General features: G+C 47.3%; 1 protein-coding gene across 3 annotated transcripts in view; it reads left to right on the top strand.

Moving 5' to 3' along the window:
- ACTN1 (actinin alpha 1) overlaps positions 1 to 16,349 on the top strand; it is a 109,836-nt gene that overhangs the window by 66,869 nt on the left and 26,618 nt on the right. For all 3 annotated transcript variants that reach the window (XM_004370977.2, XM_004370976.2, XM_004370975.2), the window contains exons 4-8: positions 2,208 to 2,327; positions 8,907 to 8,993; positions 11,450 to 11,537; positions 12,105 to 12,183; positions 15,502 to 15,583. In XM_004370977.2, the coding sequence (XP_004371034.1) occupies positions 2,208 to 2,327; positions 8,907 to 8,993; positions 11,450 to 11,537; positions 12,105 to 12,183; positions 15,502 to 15,583 (456 nt within the window). The remainder of the gene's footprint in view (positions 1 to 2,207; positions 2,328 to 8,906; positions 8,994 to 11,449; positions 11,538 to 12,104; positions 12,184 to 15,501; positions 15,584 to 16,349) is intronic.

The raw sequence follows: 16,349 nt of genomic DNA, 5'->3' as shown, positions 1-16,349 counted from the left end.
AATCACATGATGTATTACATTGGGCAAATATGCTGCAAAAGACTTCTTTAAAGTGTTCAAAGGCAAAGTATCATTTTGAGGGCTAAGGTGGCCTGACCCAAGCCATGGTGTTTTCAGTCGCCTTATATGCATGTGAAAGTTGGGCAATGAATAAGGAAGACAGAAGAAGAATTGATACATTGGAATTATGGTGTTGATGAAGAATATTGAGTATACCATGGACCGTGGAGGTGCAGGAAGAACAAATGTATCTGTCTTCAAAGAAGTACAGCCAGAATGCTCCTTAGAAGGGAGGATGGCAAGACTTTGTCTCACGTACTTTGGACATGTTATCAGGAGGGACCAGCCCCTGGAGAATGACATCATGCTTGGTAAAATAGATGGTCATTGAAAAAGAGGAAGACCCTCAAGAGATGAATTAACACAGTGGCTGCAACAATGGGCTTTAACACAGCAACAATCGTTGAGGATGGCACAGGACCAGACAGTGTTTCTTTCTGTTATACATAGGGTTGCTATGAGTTGGAACTGACTTGACGACACCTAACAACAACAAGAACACTGTTTAGTTTAAAGATGACTTCAGGGGATAGTTTCAGTTTAAGGTTTAAACTTTAAAGATGTCCTCAGGATAATAGTTCAGGGGGATCATCCAGCCCTAGTGGCTCCAGAGAGTTTTGATTCCATGAGAATTTGAAGTTCTGTTCTGCATTTTTTTCCCCGTATGATCAGAATTCTTCTATAGAGTCTTTGATCAAATCATTCAGTAATGGTGGCCGGGCACCATCTAGTTCTTCTGGTCTCATGGCAAAGGAGGCAGTTGCTCCTCCGTATCTTTTTTTTTTTTTTTAATTGTACTTTAGATTAAAGTTTACAGAACAAACTACCTTTTCATTTAACAGTACATATATTGTTTTATGACATTGGTTACCAACCTCACGACACGTCAACACTCCCTCCTCTTGACGCTGGGATTTGCTTGTTTGTGTGTATCTGTTCGTGTGTTTCTCTATCTAAGCTCTGCTCTCCTACTGGACTGTAAGTACATGAAGGTAGGGACCTGTCTGTTTTGTTCACCACCATATTCCTCGCACACAGCCAAGTCCCTGGCATATATGTTGTTAGGTGCCATTGAGTTGATTCCAACTCATAGCAACCCTATGAACAACAAAATGAAACACTGTGCGGTCTCATGCCTTACTCATTGTCCAGCTTTCACATGCACATAAGGCAATTGAAAATACCATGGCTTGAGTCATGTACAACTTAGTTCTCAAAGTGGCATCTTTGCTTTTGAACACTTACAAGAGGTGTTTTGCAGCAGATTTGCCCACTATAATACGTCATTTGATTTCTTGACAGCTGCTTCCATGGGCATTGATTGTGGATCCAAGTAAAATGAAATCCTTGACAACTTCTATCTTTTCTCAGTTTATCATGATGTTTCTTATTGGTCCATTTGTGAGGATTTTTGTTTTCTTTATGTTGAGATGTAATCCATACTGAAGGCTGTGGTCTTTGATCTTCATCAGTAAGTGCTTCAAGTCTTCTTGGCTTTCAGCAAGGAAGGTTGTGTCATCTGCATATCGCAGGTTGTTCATCTAGTCCAGTTTATCGGATTATTTGCTCAGCATACAGATTGAATAAGTATGGTAAAAAGATACGACCCTGACACACACTTTCCTGATTTTAAACTATGCAGTATCCCCTTGTTCTGTTCAAACAACTGCCTCTTGGTCTATGTACAGGTTCCGCATGAGCACAATTAAGTGTTCTGGAATTTCCATTCTTTGCAATGTTATCCATAATTTGTTATGATCCACACAGTTGAATGCTTTGCAAAGTCAATAAAACACAGGTAAACATCTTTCTGGTCTTCTCTGCTTTTAGCCAAGATCCATCTGACATCAGCAGTTCCACGTTCTCTTCTGAATCCATCTTGAATTTCTGGCAGTTTCTATATATTAGGGGCTTAAGAAATAATTGTTGAGTGGCTGAAAGCAGGTTTAGATCTAAGAAGTGGAAGACAGGAGAAGCAGGGTAGACTCTCCTTCTCATTCCCAACTGGGGTGCATTGTCCGCACCCAAGAGGCCCGCCCCACCTGTGTCCCTCTAAGGCTATGCCTTGGGTGAGGGTGTTGTGGAGTACCCCTGGCTCCTGGATAACAGCATCTCACTTTCCCTCTCCTCTCTGTCGGTCTAATTAGGTGAACGCTTGGCCAAGCCAGAGAGAGGCAAGATGAGGGTGCACAAGATCTCCAATGTCAACAAGGCCCTGGATTTCATAGCCAGCAAAGGGGTCAAGCTGGTGTCCATTGGAGCTGAAGGTAAGACCTGCCCCCTGGCTGCCCTGTGGAGCCTGATTTTCTGCCCTCCTGGCTCCCTCAGCCCTTTCTGCCCCGACTGCCAGGACCATACATCACGGGGTCTTTGGAAGCGAAGCCCGCAGTACCTCCATGTTTCTTAGTCATCTAGTGCTGCTGTAACAGAAATACCACAAGTAGATAACTTTAACAAGGAGAAATTTATTCTCTCAGAGTCTAGTAGGTTACAAGTCCAAATTCAGGCATCACCTCCAGGGGAAGGCTTTCTATGTGGGCTGTGGAGGAAGGTCCTTGTCAACAGCCTTCCCTTGGTCTAGGAGCATCGCAGTGCAGGAACCTCCCATCACTACTTTCCTGGTGATATGAGGTCCCCAACTCTCTGCTTGCTTCCCTTTCCTTTTATCTCTTATAAGATAAGAGGTAGTGCAGGCCACACCCTAGGGAAACTCCCTTTACATTGGATCAGGGATGTGACCTTAGTAAGGGTGTTATGCAATCCCACTCTAGTCCTCTTTAACATAAAATTACAATCACAAAATGGAGGACAACCACACAATACTAGGAATCATGGCCTAGCCAAATTGATACACATGTTTTTTGGAGGACGTAATTCAATCCATGACACTCCATCTGGTCAGTCTGTGGATTCTGCAAATAGCAACAGTACTTTTTATCCAGCCCCAGAGTCCCCCTTCCCCTGTTCCAGACCAATGGCTTGCTCTCTCTGGTTCCTGCTCCCCATCTCTGCACCTTCCCTTAGCCAAATCCTGGTGCTCTGGATGCTGTGTGTGTGAAGTGCTGCCGCCCTCATCCACAGGCCTGACTGTGCTTGTTGACTAACGTGGAGAGTTCTGTGGCTAGGGAGAGTATGCAGACACTGGATGCGTGGAGGGTGGAACCTGCCCTGAGGCCTTGTGGAGCCTAAGTATGGGGCAGCCAACACGTAACCAATAATCAACCAGATGCTGTCCAGTGGATTCCAACTCATGGTAACCCCATGTATGTCAGAGTGGGACTGTGCTCTGTAGGGTTTTAGTAGCTGATTTTTCAGAAGTAGATAAGCCAGGACTTTCTTCTGCAGCACCTCTGAATGAACTTGAACCGCCAGCCTTTCGGTAAGCTGTCAAGCACATTAACTGTTTGCACCACCCAGAGACTAGCCACCACGTAGTTCTACTCAGTTGTTGCCCTGTGTGACTGTAGGTCCAGTGTTGCTGAATCTTCCAATTTTTTAAATGAAGTCAGAAATCCAGATTTTTAGAAAGAAAAATTGGGCATCTAACTAAAAAAAAAAAAATGTTAACTGTTTGAGTACCCACGTACTAAAACGGGAAGGCAGAAGAGTAACATTTCTGCTAGACAGGCTGCTTTACGTCGGTTTTCTCCTTTAGCCCTGATATTACGGTGGAGGAGACTGAAGCTCAGAAAAGCTGCTAAAGTGAAAGAGTGTCGTGCAGCTGAGCACGGATTCTGGAACCAGGATTAAACCCAGGCACTTGGGCTCCACTTCTCATCTCCAGGCATAGCTGTCGACCCCAGCAGGGGCCTAGGTCAGGCCACTTAACTTTCATGTCTGACTTTCCTTAGCTATAAAATGACTGGTCAAGTTGGCCATGCTTGCCGCAGCTAAGTGGTGAGGAGCAGAGACAGATGCTGGCATCATCTCTGAAATATCCACCTCAGATAGCGGGGATGTCACTTCACCTAGCTTGTCTGTTTTCCAGTTTCTTTTAACACAAGGCTAAGCTTCTCTAAAGAGTTTTAAAGACTCCTTTAAAATGAGGTATTCTTTACCTTCTTGCCACCCCTAGGGCACCAGTGCTTTTAGCTGAGGCTTCCTGGATTGAAATGATCGACCCCGCTTCCAGCTGAGCACCAAGATCACGCTGGGATGGCTGCTCTTCTGAGCCAGGAAATGAGATGAAGCACCAAATGGGTTGTGTGCATTTTAATGCAATGTAGTTTACGGCTGTAAACTACAAAGTAAAAGGCAGTGGAGCAGACCGATGACCTGGAAGGAGCTCTCCCGGGGGAGGCGGGGTGCTGTTTGCCCCTCCTGACTGAGGAGCATCCTGGGCTGCTGGAGGCCTGTGGGGGTGCAAGACCCTCAGACCTTTGAAGGATTATCATGTGGTGCAGGGACTAGACTCTCCAATTGGGCAGACCCAGGCCCAGAGGGGAGACCCCCGTGGGCAGGCAGATTGTAGCTAACATGCAGAACCTTAGGGAATGCAGTGGGTGCTCTGGGAAGGTAATGAGTTCCCTGTCCCTGTTCATATGAGGCTGAAGGCAAGAATCTTCATACATCAGGGAGGGGATGAGTGATCCCTTCAGGTTTCTTTTGCGATACTTGATTCTAGAATGTTGTTATTCGTTCCCATTGAGAGGCCCCCTGACTCATAGAATTGAGACTTGCCCTGGAGGAATGGCTGGGATTGGACCAGGGGGAGAGGACCGTGAAGGATTTTTATTTCAAGACCTTTGGGTAGGGAAAGCTTTATGGCTTTGGTTGCCAAGATCCTGGAGGTGGTCTCAATGACTTTGCCTCTGTCCGCAGGAGGGAGTTGGCAGTGGGTGCAGTAGCTGAAGTGTTGTTATGGGAGGTGGTGCCCCAGGTTCCAGCTTCTGTCATGTTGAATTCCTTCAGCATGTCATTCATTCCTTCATCTGAACAGTGGGCAGACGGCTGAGTCCCCGGAGTCGGGGGAAGAGAGAAACCCCGAATGGGAACAGCTCCACAGCAGCTGTAGATCAGGAATGGCAGACTTGTCCTCCAGGTGCCACCACCCCTTCCCACACCTGCAGCTGACGTCGTTGATCTATTAGTGTTTTCCCTAAGTGCAGCCCAGTGTGGACTTGGGATCCTCCTTTTGGACCCAATGTTCCAGATGGCTCTCTGAGACGAAGCTGCCGGTGAGATGGGGCCCCTCCTGCTCCAAACATGGAGACACCTGGGAAAAGGGTCTGCCATTCTCCACACCATCTGTGAAGGTTTGCTCTAAGGGTGGGATGGGGAGTTCAGTTGGAGTTGGGGCTGGGGGGGCGGTGCGTGGATTATTAATAAAGCACACCCCAGTCTCTTTGCCCATACATGGCTTCTTTGTGTTCTGGGGTGGAGCTGCTTCTTTGGTGCAGGTGAGAATTCAGTAAGCAAAAATCCCTGGAATGTTTTGGGGGATGGGGAGAGGAGTAAATAGGAAAGACCAAAATAGAAGCCATCTACTTAGTGCTGCGGGGGCTTCAGTGAAGGCAGATCTGCTGGCCCTGAGCTCAAGGCCAGCGGGAGTTCCAGGTATTTGGCCTTCACAGAGTGGGGTACACAGGAGGGATGCCAGGCCGGGGCTGAGTGCAGCCAGCACTGCAGTCTCCACTCTTCTAGAAAGGCCAAGCTGCAGGATTAGTACCAGAGCCTCTTCTGTTGTTGTCAAGTCGGCTCCAACTCGTGGCAACCCAGTACACAAAAGAATGAAACGTTGTCCAGTCCTACACCGTCTTCACGATTGTTGGTATGCTTGAATCCATTGTTGCAGCCACTGTGTAGTTTGAGTGCCTTGCACCCTAGGGGGCTCGTCTTCCAGCACGATATTGGTCAGTATTCTGTTGTAATCCGTAGGGTTTTCATTGGCTGATTTTTTTAAGTAGATCACCAGGCCTTTCTTTCTAGTCTGTCTTAGTCTGGAAGCTCCGCTGAAACCTGTCCACCAGTGACATAGCTTCTGGAATCACAACAACACACAAGCTGCCACCGTATGACAAATTGATAGACAGGTGGAGGGAGCCTCTTCTAGGCTCGAAAAAAGTTTTCCCTCCTGTTTGAAATGCTGAACACACAATTCAGTATCTGTTCTTTTCGCTTTCCATATGTTAAAGATTTTTCCAAGTCATTTAAACTTCACGAACATAATTGTTAAGGGCTGTGTTAATAGTCTATTGTTGGCCCAGCTATGCTCAGTCCCACACCTGGGCCCTGCCTTGGAGGGGACTAAAGCACTACGCTGTTTATGTTCTCAGTGGGTGCCAACGGCAGTCCTGTGTTAGCTGTGCCATTCACCCACCTGTGGTCACCTGTTCCATGAGTGCCCGCAGTTAATTCATTTGTTCAGCAAATATTAATGAAGTGCCTTCTCTGTGCCAGATGCTGTGCTGGGCTCTAAGCAGTGATACGAAACAGAAAAAATACTTACCTTCATGGCATTTAACGTTCTAGAAGCAGGAAAGAGAAAATACACAAGTACATATGTCAGATGGAGAAAAATAAAGCAGGGAGTGACATGGGGTGGGTGAAGCAGGTCTTAGTGAGAAGACCTGTGAGTGGAGATTAGAGGGAGGTGAGGGAGAAGCCATGTGGACACTCAGGGAGGGGAGAGTTGCAGAGAGGCCAACGTGGCTGAGGGGCTGGCGGAGGGCTTGGGAGGCCCAGCTGGCCAGACCACTACAGCCTTGCCTGCCATTCACTGGCTTTGAGTCTGAGTGAGGTGGAAGTCATGGAGGCTCTGAGCAGAGGTGTGACAAGGTCTGGGATTTAATCTCTTCTTGTACGTTGTACATCCCCACAGGTTCCAATCTGGAGCCATTGTAAATAACTGCACAAAAGCACCTTCATACAGAAACCTTGCTCTGCACTGGCTAGAGTCCTAAAGACAGAATTTTATGTCAAATTGTTGAAAAGTGTTTTGTTTTTCTAATTTTTAACCAATTGACACTTCTAGCTGCAATGTGGTGACCTTGTTAGCATCAAAAGATGTGTGGGTGTGTGTGTGTTTACCTTTGCTAATTTAATAGCTTGGAAAATGGTATTTCTTTGATTACAAGTGAGTTTGAACATTCTTAAATTTGAATTTCATGTTTGTGAAATGTGTGTTCGTGACTTTTGCCTATTTATCTATTGAGATTTTAGACTTTTCTTACCAATTTATATAAACTCTTTAAACATTACAGATGTTAACACTTGTAAATAAAATGCCAGACCTTTATGAGCTAATTCTTCACAGAAGATTCTGCTTCCCCTCCCCCCCGCCCCACCACCCCATGTGTTCTGCAAAGTGCTAGCATCTGCTTTACTTGTTAACAAAAATGGTTGCATGCTGGTATAGTTCCGTGTATCTATCTCTCCAACCCAAGCCCTTGGTTATGGGTGGGTTTATGCCTGTCAGGTATCTGGGGCTCTGGTAGGGGCATTTAAACTTCTCTGCTAACAGGGAGAGTTACATCCGGTCCTGTGTCCAGACTGGACACCGTGCTCACTTTGCTCAGCACCTTGGCCCAGACCACCCGGCACAGTTACCTGCACCCAGGAAGCAGCTGTGGCAGGCATTGCTCAACATTCTGTACTTTGTTGGTCATAGAGCAACGTGTAATTTTGCCTCCACTTTGGAGGAAAGGGATAAGATCTTCGAGTGTGACTTCCTTCATGGAATTCCACTGTTGCTTAAAGGGTTTGTGGGAAGCTATCCCTAGTGGACCTGGGCTCAGGGAATCAGTACTCTCTGGAAGTTTCCTCTTCTCATGCTTCAATTTGGCCTCCCCTGAAACTAGAGAGTTGCAGGTAGGGAAAAAAATACTATATTCTTTGGTGCCTTATCCTTAGCTGAGAGTACCTTACCACAGGGCCAGGCTCCCATCTTCTGGCCTAGAAGCAGGTGAAGGTAAGAAGCCAGCATTTCAACATTTGAGTGTCACTTGTTCAGCCACCAAGACCATGAATAGCCTGAAATGTTAAGATCCTTAGGGCTTGTTTGTGTTTTCATTCCCTACCTCGAGACTTGGTACAGAGAAAAGCTTTAAAAAAAATTACTTGAGTCTGTAGCATTTAAAAGTCTAAAAAGTGTTGCTTAGACTGAAGTAGTAGGGTATCTTAGTCATGATCTTGAAGCTGACTGATTTTTTAAATATCTGTGTTAATACCCACCTAATGACATTAGGAGGTTGGTTTGTGAGTCAGTGGATCATTCAAGATGGTGGTTTACAAAAAAATGTTGTTAAGCTTGTTACCTTCTGTTGCTTGCACTGGCTTTTGGTGTGTGGATGGCTGTTTTGAGAGCTGTGATTGCACAGAGGTCCTGTGCTCACAGGGTTGCAGGAACATTTGTGAAGGTATGGAAATTCCGCTCACCCCTAGTCTGGCTGGTGAGCACGATTCATGTTTTAAGACACCCCTTCTCCGTTGTGTCTTCTGATGTACCCACTATCTCCAAGCACAATTGACCAAACCCTCCATATTTGCCCCAGGACACCCCCAAACAAACTTGTCTTCTGGCACCTGTGACACTTTATTGTGGTAAATATATAGGTAACAAAACATTTGCCACTTCAGCCGTCTTCACCACACATACAGTTCAGTGATGTTAAATTCAGTCATCATGTTGTTCATCATCCTTCCTAAATTTTTCCATCACCCTTAAAAGAAGCTAGTGTCTTTATGTACTAACTCTTTTTTTTTTTTTTTTTAACACTAACTTTTAAAAACACGTTGATTTCCCTCTACAAGTGGAGCTGTGCAGTCTTTGATTCCTGGCAGGCTGCACGGTACAACGGGGGTGCTGCTAATACTCACCCTAACACGCCCTGCTGCTGTTTCCGTAGAAATCGTGGATGGGAACGTGAAGATGACCCTGGGCATGATCTGGACCATCATCCTTCGCTTTGCCATCCAGGACATTTCCGTGGAAGGTAGGTCTTCTGCTTTGTCCCATTCCTTCCCCATGCTCACACCTCTTCCCTGCCTTTACCCGCTTGTTTTCCTCTCTGGGCTCAGCCTGGGGACCTCCCTTACCTGGGGTGATGGACCCTTGGCCATGGGCCATGTCCTGGGCTTCTGACCTATTTCTGGACATCTGCCCTCCATCCCAGTCTTTTAGAGAGGTAATAACTGTTTGGGATGCTGGTTCTGACAGGCATGTTGGCCCCGGGGAAACTCCCACCTTGGGAACACCCAGGAGGCTGCCGTAGGGAAGTATATTGGGAACCGTTTCCCTGGTGTACACCAACAGGCTCTTGAGTTGTTAACCAGAGAGTGCAGGGAAATACCAGATGTGAGAAAGTGCAGGGAGAGAGCTGACCTTCTCCACTTTGCTCCCATACACCCTCTGGTGGCCACTTCTCAGGTTTACAAGAGGCCACAGTGGTCCAGGGCAGCGATCTCTCTAAACTTTTTTTTTCTTTAAAGTTAAAATATAATTTATTATTTTTATTTAATTTTTAATTTTTTTACTGTGATAAAAAATATATGTAACAGAACGTTTGCCATTTTGACATTTTTTACACGTACAGTTCAGTGGTATCAATTACATTCTTCATGCTGGGCAACCATCACCACTATCCGTTTCCAGATTTTTCCATCTCTTAACAGAAGCTCAGTGCCCCTAAGCAATGACTCCCTCTTTTCTGCTCCCTTGCACACCTGATAACCACTAATAAACAGATGAATGGATAAACACAATGTTTCCAAGATTCATCCATGTAGTAACATGTATCAGGACTTCTTTTCTCTTTATGGCTACATAATATTCCATTGTCTGTATGTATGTACTTCGTTTTGTTTAACCATTCATCTGTTTTTGAGCCTTATGCATATATATGCGTACTTATTTTGTAATAAATTATATTTATGTATTGCTATGAACATTGTAGGCTTGCTGTGAGTCGGAATTGACTCAACAGCAATGGGTTTGGGGTTTTTGTTTTTTTTTTTGATGAACATTGTAAGACACCCACAATGGTTAAGCACTCAGCTGCTAACCAAAAGGTTGGCAGTTCAAACCCACCCAGTGACTCTACAGGGGAAAAGACCTGGTGATCTGCTCCTGTAAAGATTACAGCCTAGAAAACTCTATGGGGCAATTCTTCTCTGTCGCATGGGGTCTTTATGAGTCAGCATCGACTTGACAGCACCCAACAACAACAACAACACACTCATTCTAAAACACACATACCAAAACAAAATTTTAAAAGATGAGATAGAAATGAAATATTATTTTAAAAATCTTCAAAATGTTTTCATTCGAAGTCATTTTTAAATGAGAACAATGTGGATTAAATTGCTTTGTTAGGGAAGTCTTAGTTTAATACTTTGGGATACAGCAATGTAAAGGTTGAAGTCCAGGTTATAGATACTTGGTATTTATGGCAGAGGTGGTTGAAAAGGCCCAAAGTAGTCCTTTAGGACATGGTTCTTGTTAATGATGTTGGATCTAAATCCGTTTTTCAAATAGCGTCCTTGACAGTTTTGGTTTTTTTGTGCTATCTTCTTGTCAGCACTGATGAAACCCTCATTGTTTTTATCTTGTAACGTAGCTGAGGAAGAGCTGGAACTAAGTAGAAGCATTAACTTTGTTATTTATTTTTAATTGTTTGCTTGTGCTTGAATTGTTATATTATCTTTTCAGGAATTATTTAAAATCATTTTAAAGTCTGTTTTGTGCGTTGAAAGCAAGTGGGGTCATCCATGAATCCACTTTGCTGGGTGCTGTAACCTGCAGTTCAGGGACGGAAACTCATGAGGGAGGTGCTGTGTGCAACCCTTCTTCACTAGGGAGCCCCTCACCCCCTCAGACACTGCCTTATCATCCATGACGCGCGACCACTTCACACACATGGCAGTGGAGGGCACTGGATCAATCCCTGTGTTAAATAGAAGGAAAACTCATTTTTTGGATGAAAACTAAATATGAGTGGAGTCCTATACTTTCTTCCCACACTGCTGAGTATATTCCCCAGGGTGCAAGATCCCTCTCCGGAAATTCTTGGACTTTTTAGACTTCACAGGCCAGTAACACTTTCCCCTCCAACACGACCTGACATAGGTTACCAATTTATTTTGTAAATAAATTAATTAATAGAGGGGGTAGGGGAAACATTCTGAAAGTTTGAAAGGCTGTGTGCTCAGAATTGAAGTGTGTGATGTATCTCGCTTTCTGGAAAGCTTCCTAGTTTGCTTTTTTGTTTCTCAAATAACTTTTCAAACTTTGTCAAGGAAACGGACTTGATGGTCATAGCTTCTTTGTTCCTTGGTAGTAGTGGAGCTCCCTGGGTGGACCCTGGGGTGAAAGCGTAGGGCCCTGTGGGCACGGTGGGGCTTCTGTGTGCCAACATCCCTCCACTGACCTCTGCCCGCCCCTTTCTCGCAGAGACCTCAGCAAAGGAAGGGCTGCTCTTGTGGTGTCAGAGGAAGACGGCCCCTTACAAAAACGTTAACATCCAGAACTTCCACATAAGGTGAGTGGCTGGGGGCTGAGGGGTTCTTGCAGAACCTAGCTGTCTCTCCCAGGGATCTCCAGGCCCCCTTGACTGGGTCAGTCTCAGCTCTAGAACCCAGCAGAGGCTGTTGTGTGATGAAGTAGGTGTCATTGTCCATTAGAATCCCACCCCCACAGCCCCCAGCACTATCCTGGACACAGCCACTGCCTGATGCACCATTGGCTGATGCTCATGCTGCTGGAAAGATCCCACAAGGAGATTGTCCGGGAAGTTCCAACTGGAACAAAGCAGACTGAGGACACAGACCTTGGTGGGAGGTAGAGTTGGATGTGACACATTTATCCCAACTTCCCAACCCCCCCACATAGTTTCGACCGTAGTGCCTGGGACTGTCTTCCCCTAACTCCTACCCCTCATTTCTGGGGACAAGGAGACTGGGCTTAGTGCTTTGCCCTTAGCTAGTGCTCACTGGCAACGTGTTGAAGGGATGCAAGGATGGAACTGCTGCCCCCCCGAGAGGCCCCTGCTCTGTGCTGCCCATTTGGCCTCACTTATCAGCTTGCCCACCTTCTCTCCCCTGGGCAGCTGGAAGGACGGCCTTGGCTTCTGTGCCTTGATCCACCGACATCGGCCTGAGCTGATTGACTATGGGAAGCTACGGAAGGTATGTGTGCTCACCTAACCCCCACCACCAGCTCCTGGCCCCGCTGGTCCCTGTGGGTGGGCAGGGGATAGAGCCCCATTAGCAGTAAGCAGAAAACACCCTTTTAGCAAGAGCAGAGGTAAGTCTTCACTATTAGGGCTGCTTCATTACTGTGTGTGCATAATGTGTATACGTGCAGATACACACACCCAACAGGAAAGTTGTCCACAACGTGGGAGCAATTTTGTTAGGATCATGGAATAATAAGTGGCATTTTTCCTTTCTAGTTTTCTGGGTTTTGTGAAGTGGACGTATTACTTTCCTAATTTATAATATTGCATATTTTAAGAGGCATTTTATCCCCTCCTTTTCCCTGACCTGCTCTGCAGTTCTGGCCAGTTACTCCACCGTGTATTTGGTTTCCCTTGTTATTGGAGGTTGGCTGTGTGATTGTCTGTTGATACTGCTAGATTTCATTTGGAGTCCCTGGGTGGTGCAAACGGTTAAGAGCTCGGCTGGTAACCAAAAAAGATTGGCAGCTTGAGCCCATCCAGCGGTGCTGCGGAAGAAAGGCCTGGTGATTGGCTTCCAAAAAATCAGCCATTGAAAACCCTATGGGGCACACAGTTCTACTCTGACACACATGGGGTCACCAAGAGTTGTAGTTGACTTCAAGGCAACTGGTTTTTTGGGGGGTTTGATTTTATTTATGCCTTTGGCATGAGGCTGCTGGGTGCTTTTCTTGAGCATGGGTTTGTGTGTGGCTGTGTGTGTGTGTGTGTGTGTGTGTTGAGGAGTCTGATGAGGAGGTGTGTATTTAGCCTCATGGTTTTCAATGTCTGGGCTAGTTAAAGGATACCGGCCTAGACTGTGGAGAGGTGTCTTAGTTTCCTACTGCTGCTGTAACAAAAAAAATACCATGAGGGGGTGGCTTTAAAGAACAGACATTTATTTCTCACAGTTTTAGAGGCTAAAAGTTCAAATCAGGGTCTCTGCCATGGCTATTCCTTATGTGAGGCTCTCCTAGTTTCTGGTGACTGAAGGCAATCCTTGACGTTCTTTGCTGCTTATAGATGCATCTGTGGTGTCTTCTCCTGTGTCTGTGCTCCTTTTATAAAACACTAATCAGAAGGCATTAGGTTTAGGACCCACCTTTCTCCAGTATGAACTCATTAACATAACATAACAAAACCCCTATTTCCAAATAGGGTCATAGTTACAGGTATAGCAGTAAGGACTTCAGCATAACTGTTTGCTGGGGACACAATTCAATCCATAACAGAAGGCCTACCCCAGACCACTCTGACTGTCCTCACCATCTTCCCTGTCAGCCCTTCCTAGTGCCAAGGGGCCGTGTGGCTGGGGCACCTTGGGAAAGGGCTCTAGAGCACAGGTTGGAATATTGCCTGTCCATGCCTGGATCTTTTGGCAAGAGGACATCTAGAAATGACTGGCATCGTGTTTTTCCACATCACTTGATATCTGGGGAGCACAGAGTTCAGGGAAGACTCCTCATCCCGCCTGTGCCCTCAAGAAGGGCCTCTCCTGCTTGACTTGGTGTTGCGGTGCAGGACTTGTTCCAGCAACTCATGTTGATGTCAGGCCCAGTGTTGGGGGGTGGGGGTGAGTCAGCCGCCAGAACGGATTTGTGAGGGAGGAGAGGGGAGCAGATTCTTGTCACCTCCAGTCACCGTAGGCCCGGCTTGAAGCTCAGGGCTGAGGCCTCTGCCCACCTGGAGGGGCCCATCTGCAGAGCCTGGCCCTGCCCGCGACTGCATCGAGGGCTGCATGGACAGGAGAGAGGCTGGCCCTTCCCGAGCACACCTTGGGGGAGGGAGACATCCCTCTAACTCAGCTGCTTTACAAGGAAAAAGAGTTTGAGAACCCCACCCCCACCCCCGCCCGAGAGCTGTGTGCCCAAATCAAGCAGGGCCAAAACGGGAGATCCAGGAGGTGGCAATTGTTTTCTTTTAAAGGCATCATGTTCCTCTCACTGTTCAGCTGATGCACTCTGGTGACAGCTGTGCATGCGTCTGTGTCCCTGCCCAGGTGTGCTAAGGGAGGTGGCAGCCAGTTAATCCACAGCCATCCCCTAAACCCATGTACAGTGGGGCCTGTGCTGACTATGGCTCTGTAGTTATCTCTCCCCCCCCCCCCCCCCCGCCAAAGACTCAGGGAGCCTCAGCCATTTGTTAGGTGAGATTTAAGGGGACTTTGATAACCCAGCTATGTCCTCTTCGCCCTCTGTCCCTCTGTGTCTTTTTATTTATCCCTGCCTGCTTCTGCCTGCCCCTGCCCATTTCTCCCTGTGTCTCTGTGTCTCTGTCTCCCCACCCTCCTTTTTTAATTCGGGAGCATCAGTGAACTGTTAGCTACAGTCCAAATCCTAGCAGAGACCTGTCCCAGTGAAAAGTGAACGTTTACCTGAAACACAGAGGTTGCCAGAGCCAAGAGGCGCTGGCAAGGACCAGGCTGACCGGGAAACTCTTGCTTCTCCCCTGGCGTTGGGGCGGGTGCGGGGGCGTGGCCTTGCATGCCTCCTGGGAATCATTCAAGCAGGCGGGTGTGCGTCTGGGCTTGAGGACCGGCAGCTGCTGCTTAAGGTCCTGGACAGCCATGACCTTCACTGCTTGGCAGTGTTTTTTTTATCATCTTGGCTGCTGTCGGAGACTTTCCCAGAAAGACTCCTCCCGCCTTCTCTATTTTGAGCAATTTCCTCCTGAAAGTGTCTCAAATGAATGTAATTTATGCCTTTGTTACCCTGTAATTCTCACTTTAGCAAACAGGGAAACTGAGTCCCGGGCTCATAAACCCAACTTGCTATAGTCAGTCTGGGGAATCGAGAGTAGAGTGGGGGTTCAGCAAGGAAGGAACTCTCTCCGCCATGTGTTCTTGAGTAGGTAGGAGCAGCCAGAATAGGCAAAGGCCATGGCTGCTGGGAGGAGTCTCAATATTCTGTGGGATGTGAGCACCAAAGGGGCTTGAGAGCTCCAGCTCTTGAGTTACAGATGGGGAAACTGATGTCAGGTTACTTACCCATGAGTCCTGCCTGGCTGGTGGCAGAGCTGAAACCAGAAGCAAGACTGATGGTGCCCAGGCCAATATCCTTCATCTCATTTCTTCTGACACACTGATGCTTGAGGGAATAAGGTGGCATTCTAAACTCCCAGCCAGTGAGCCCCGGCCTAAAGCCAGCCTTCTCCACCCAGAGCCGGCTCCTGAGGATCGAGCCTGGGAGGGGCCGTTAGGAAGTCCTCCAGTTCTGGAGATCACTCCTTGGGGGCAGCCAGTGACTTGTCATGGCTCTCACGTAACTCCCGCTCCCTCTTCTCCCTCTAGGATGACCCACTCACAAATCTGAACACGGCCTTTGACGTGGCAGAGAAGTACCTGGACATCCCCAAGATGCTGGATGCCGAAGGTAAAAGGCAAGGGGCTCTCCTTCTTGGCCTCTAGCTCTTCTCCCACTGTCTTCCAGCCGCCTGAGAGGGAGTGGGCCTCAGCACCCCGAGGCGGAAAGGGAGAAGGCCTGGTATTCTGGGACCTCATTTGAGAGGCCTGGGGGTTGCCTGCCTGCCAGGGACTCTAGAGTTCCTGAGGCTTGGAAGGAGAGGTGATGGCTGGTATTGAAAAGGGCTTTTGAGGCTGTTTATGCATGGGTTGCCTGAGAATGGTTCTCATTTTTGTTTTGGAGTCAGGTAGTGGGTGCTGGCATAGGGTAGTCCTTTATTGCCCAGCTCCTGCTCAGTATGTGTGTGTTGGTGTGGGGGTAGGTACCCTTTCCTAACCCTTGAGCTCTGGGGTGGTTTGTGGACTACTTCACTCAGCATCCTCTCCATATCCAGCTGTGACTAGGGGCTGGAGGTGGTGTTTGGTCAGGACACCAACAAGATCTTTGTAACCTCATGGGCTCACCTTCTTCCCCTGCCTTCTGAGGAGGGGACTCGGAGCCATGGCTGCACTCCCCTAATGTCCCCCCGAGTTTTCAGCAGATCCGAGCCAGAGGAAGTGGCTCCCGTGCAGGGTAGGGAGGGATGGGGCCCAAGTTAGTGTTGACGTTTCTATTCTTGCTAAAGCCTGTGTGTCTTGGAACTTATAGCGGGCCACCTTAGTGGGGAAAGGTACAGTGTTTGACACAATAGCATCCTCATCAAAGGTGTGACCCTGGGCTGGAAATGCAGCTCTTC

The sequence above is a fragment of the Trichechus manatus genome, unplaced genomic scaffold (genome assembly GCF_000243295.1).
Source record: "Trichechus manatus latirostris isolate Lorelei unplaced genomic scaffold, TriManLat1.0 scaffold00010, whole genome shotgun sequence".
Taxonomy (NCBI): Eukaryota; Metazoa; Chordata; class Mammalia; order Sirenia; family Trichechidae; genus Trichechus; species Trichechus manatus.
This window is presented reverse-complemented; position numbering and strand designations above follow the sequence as displayed.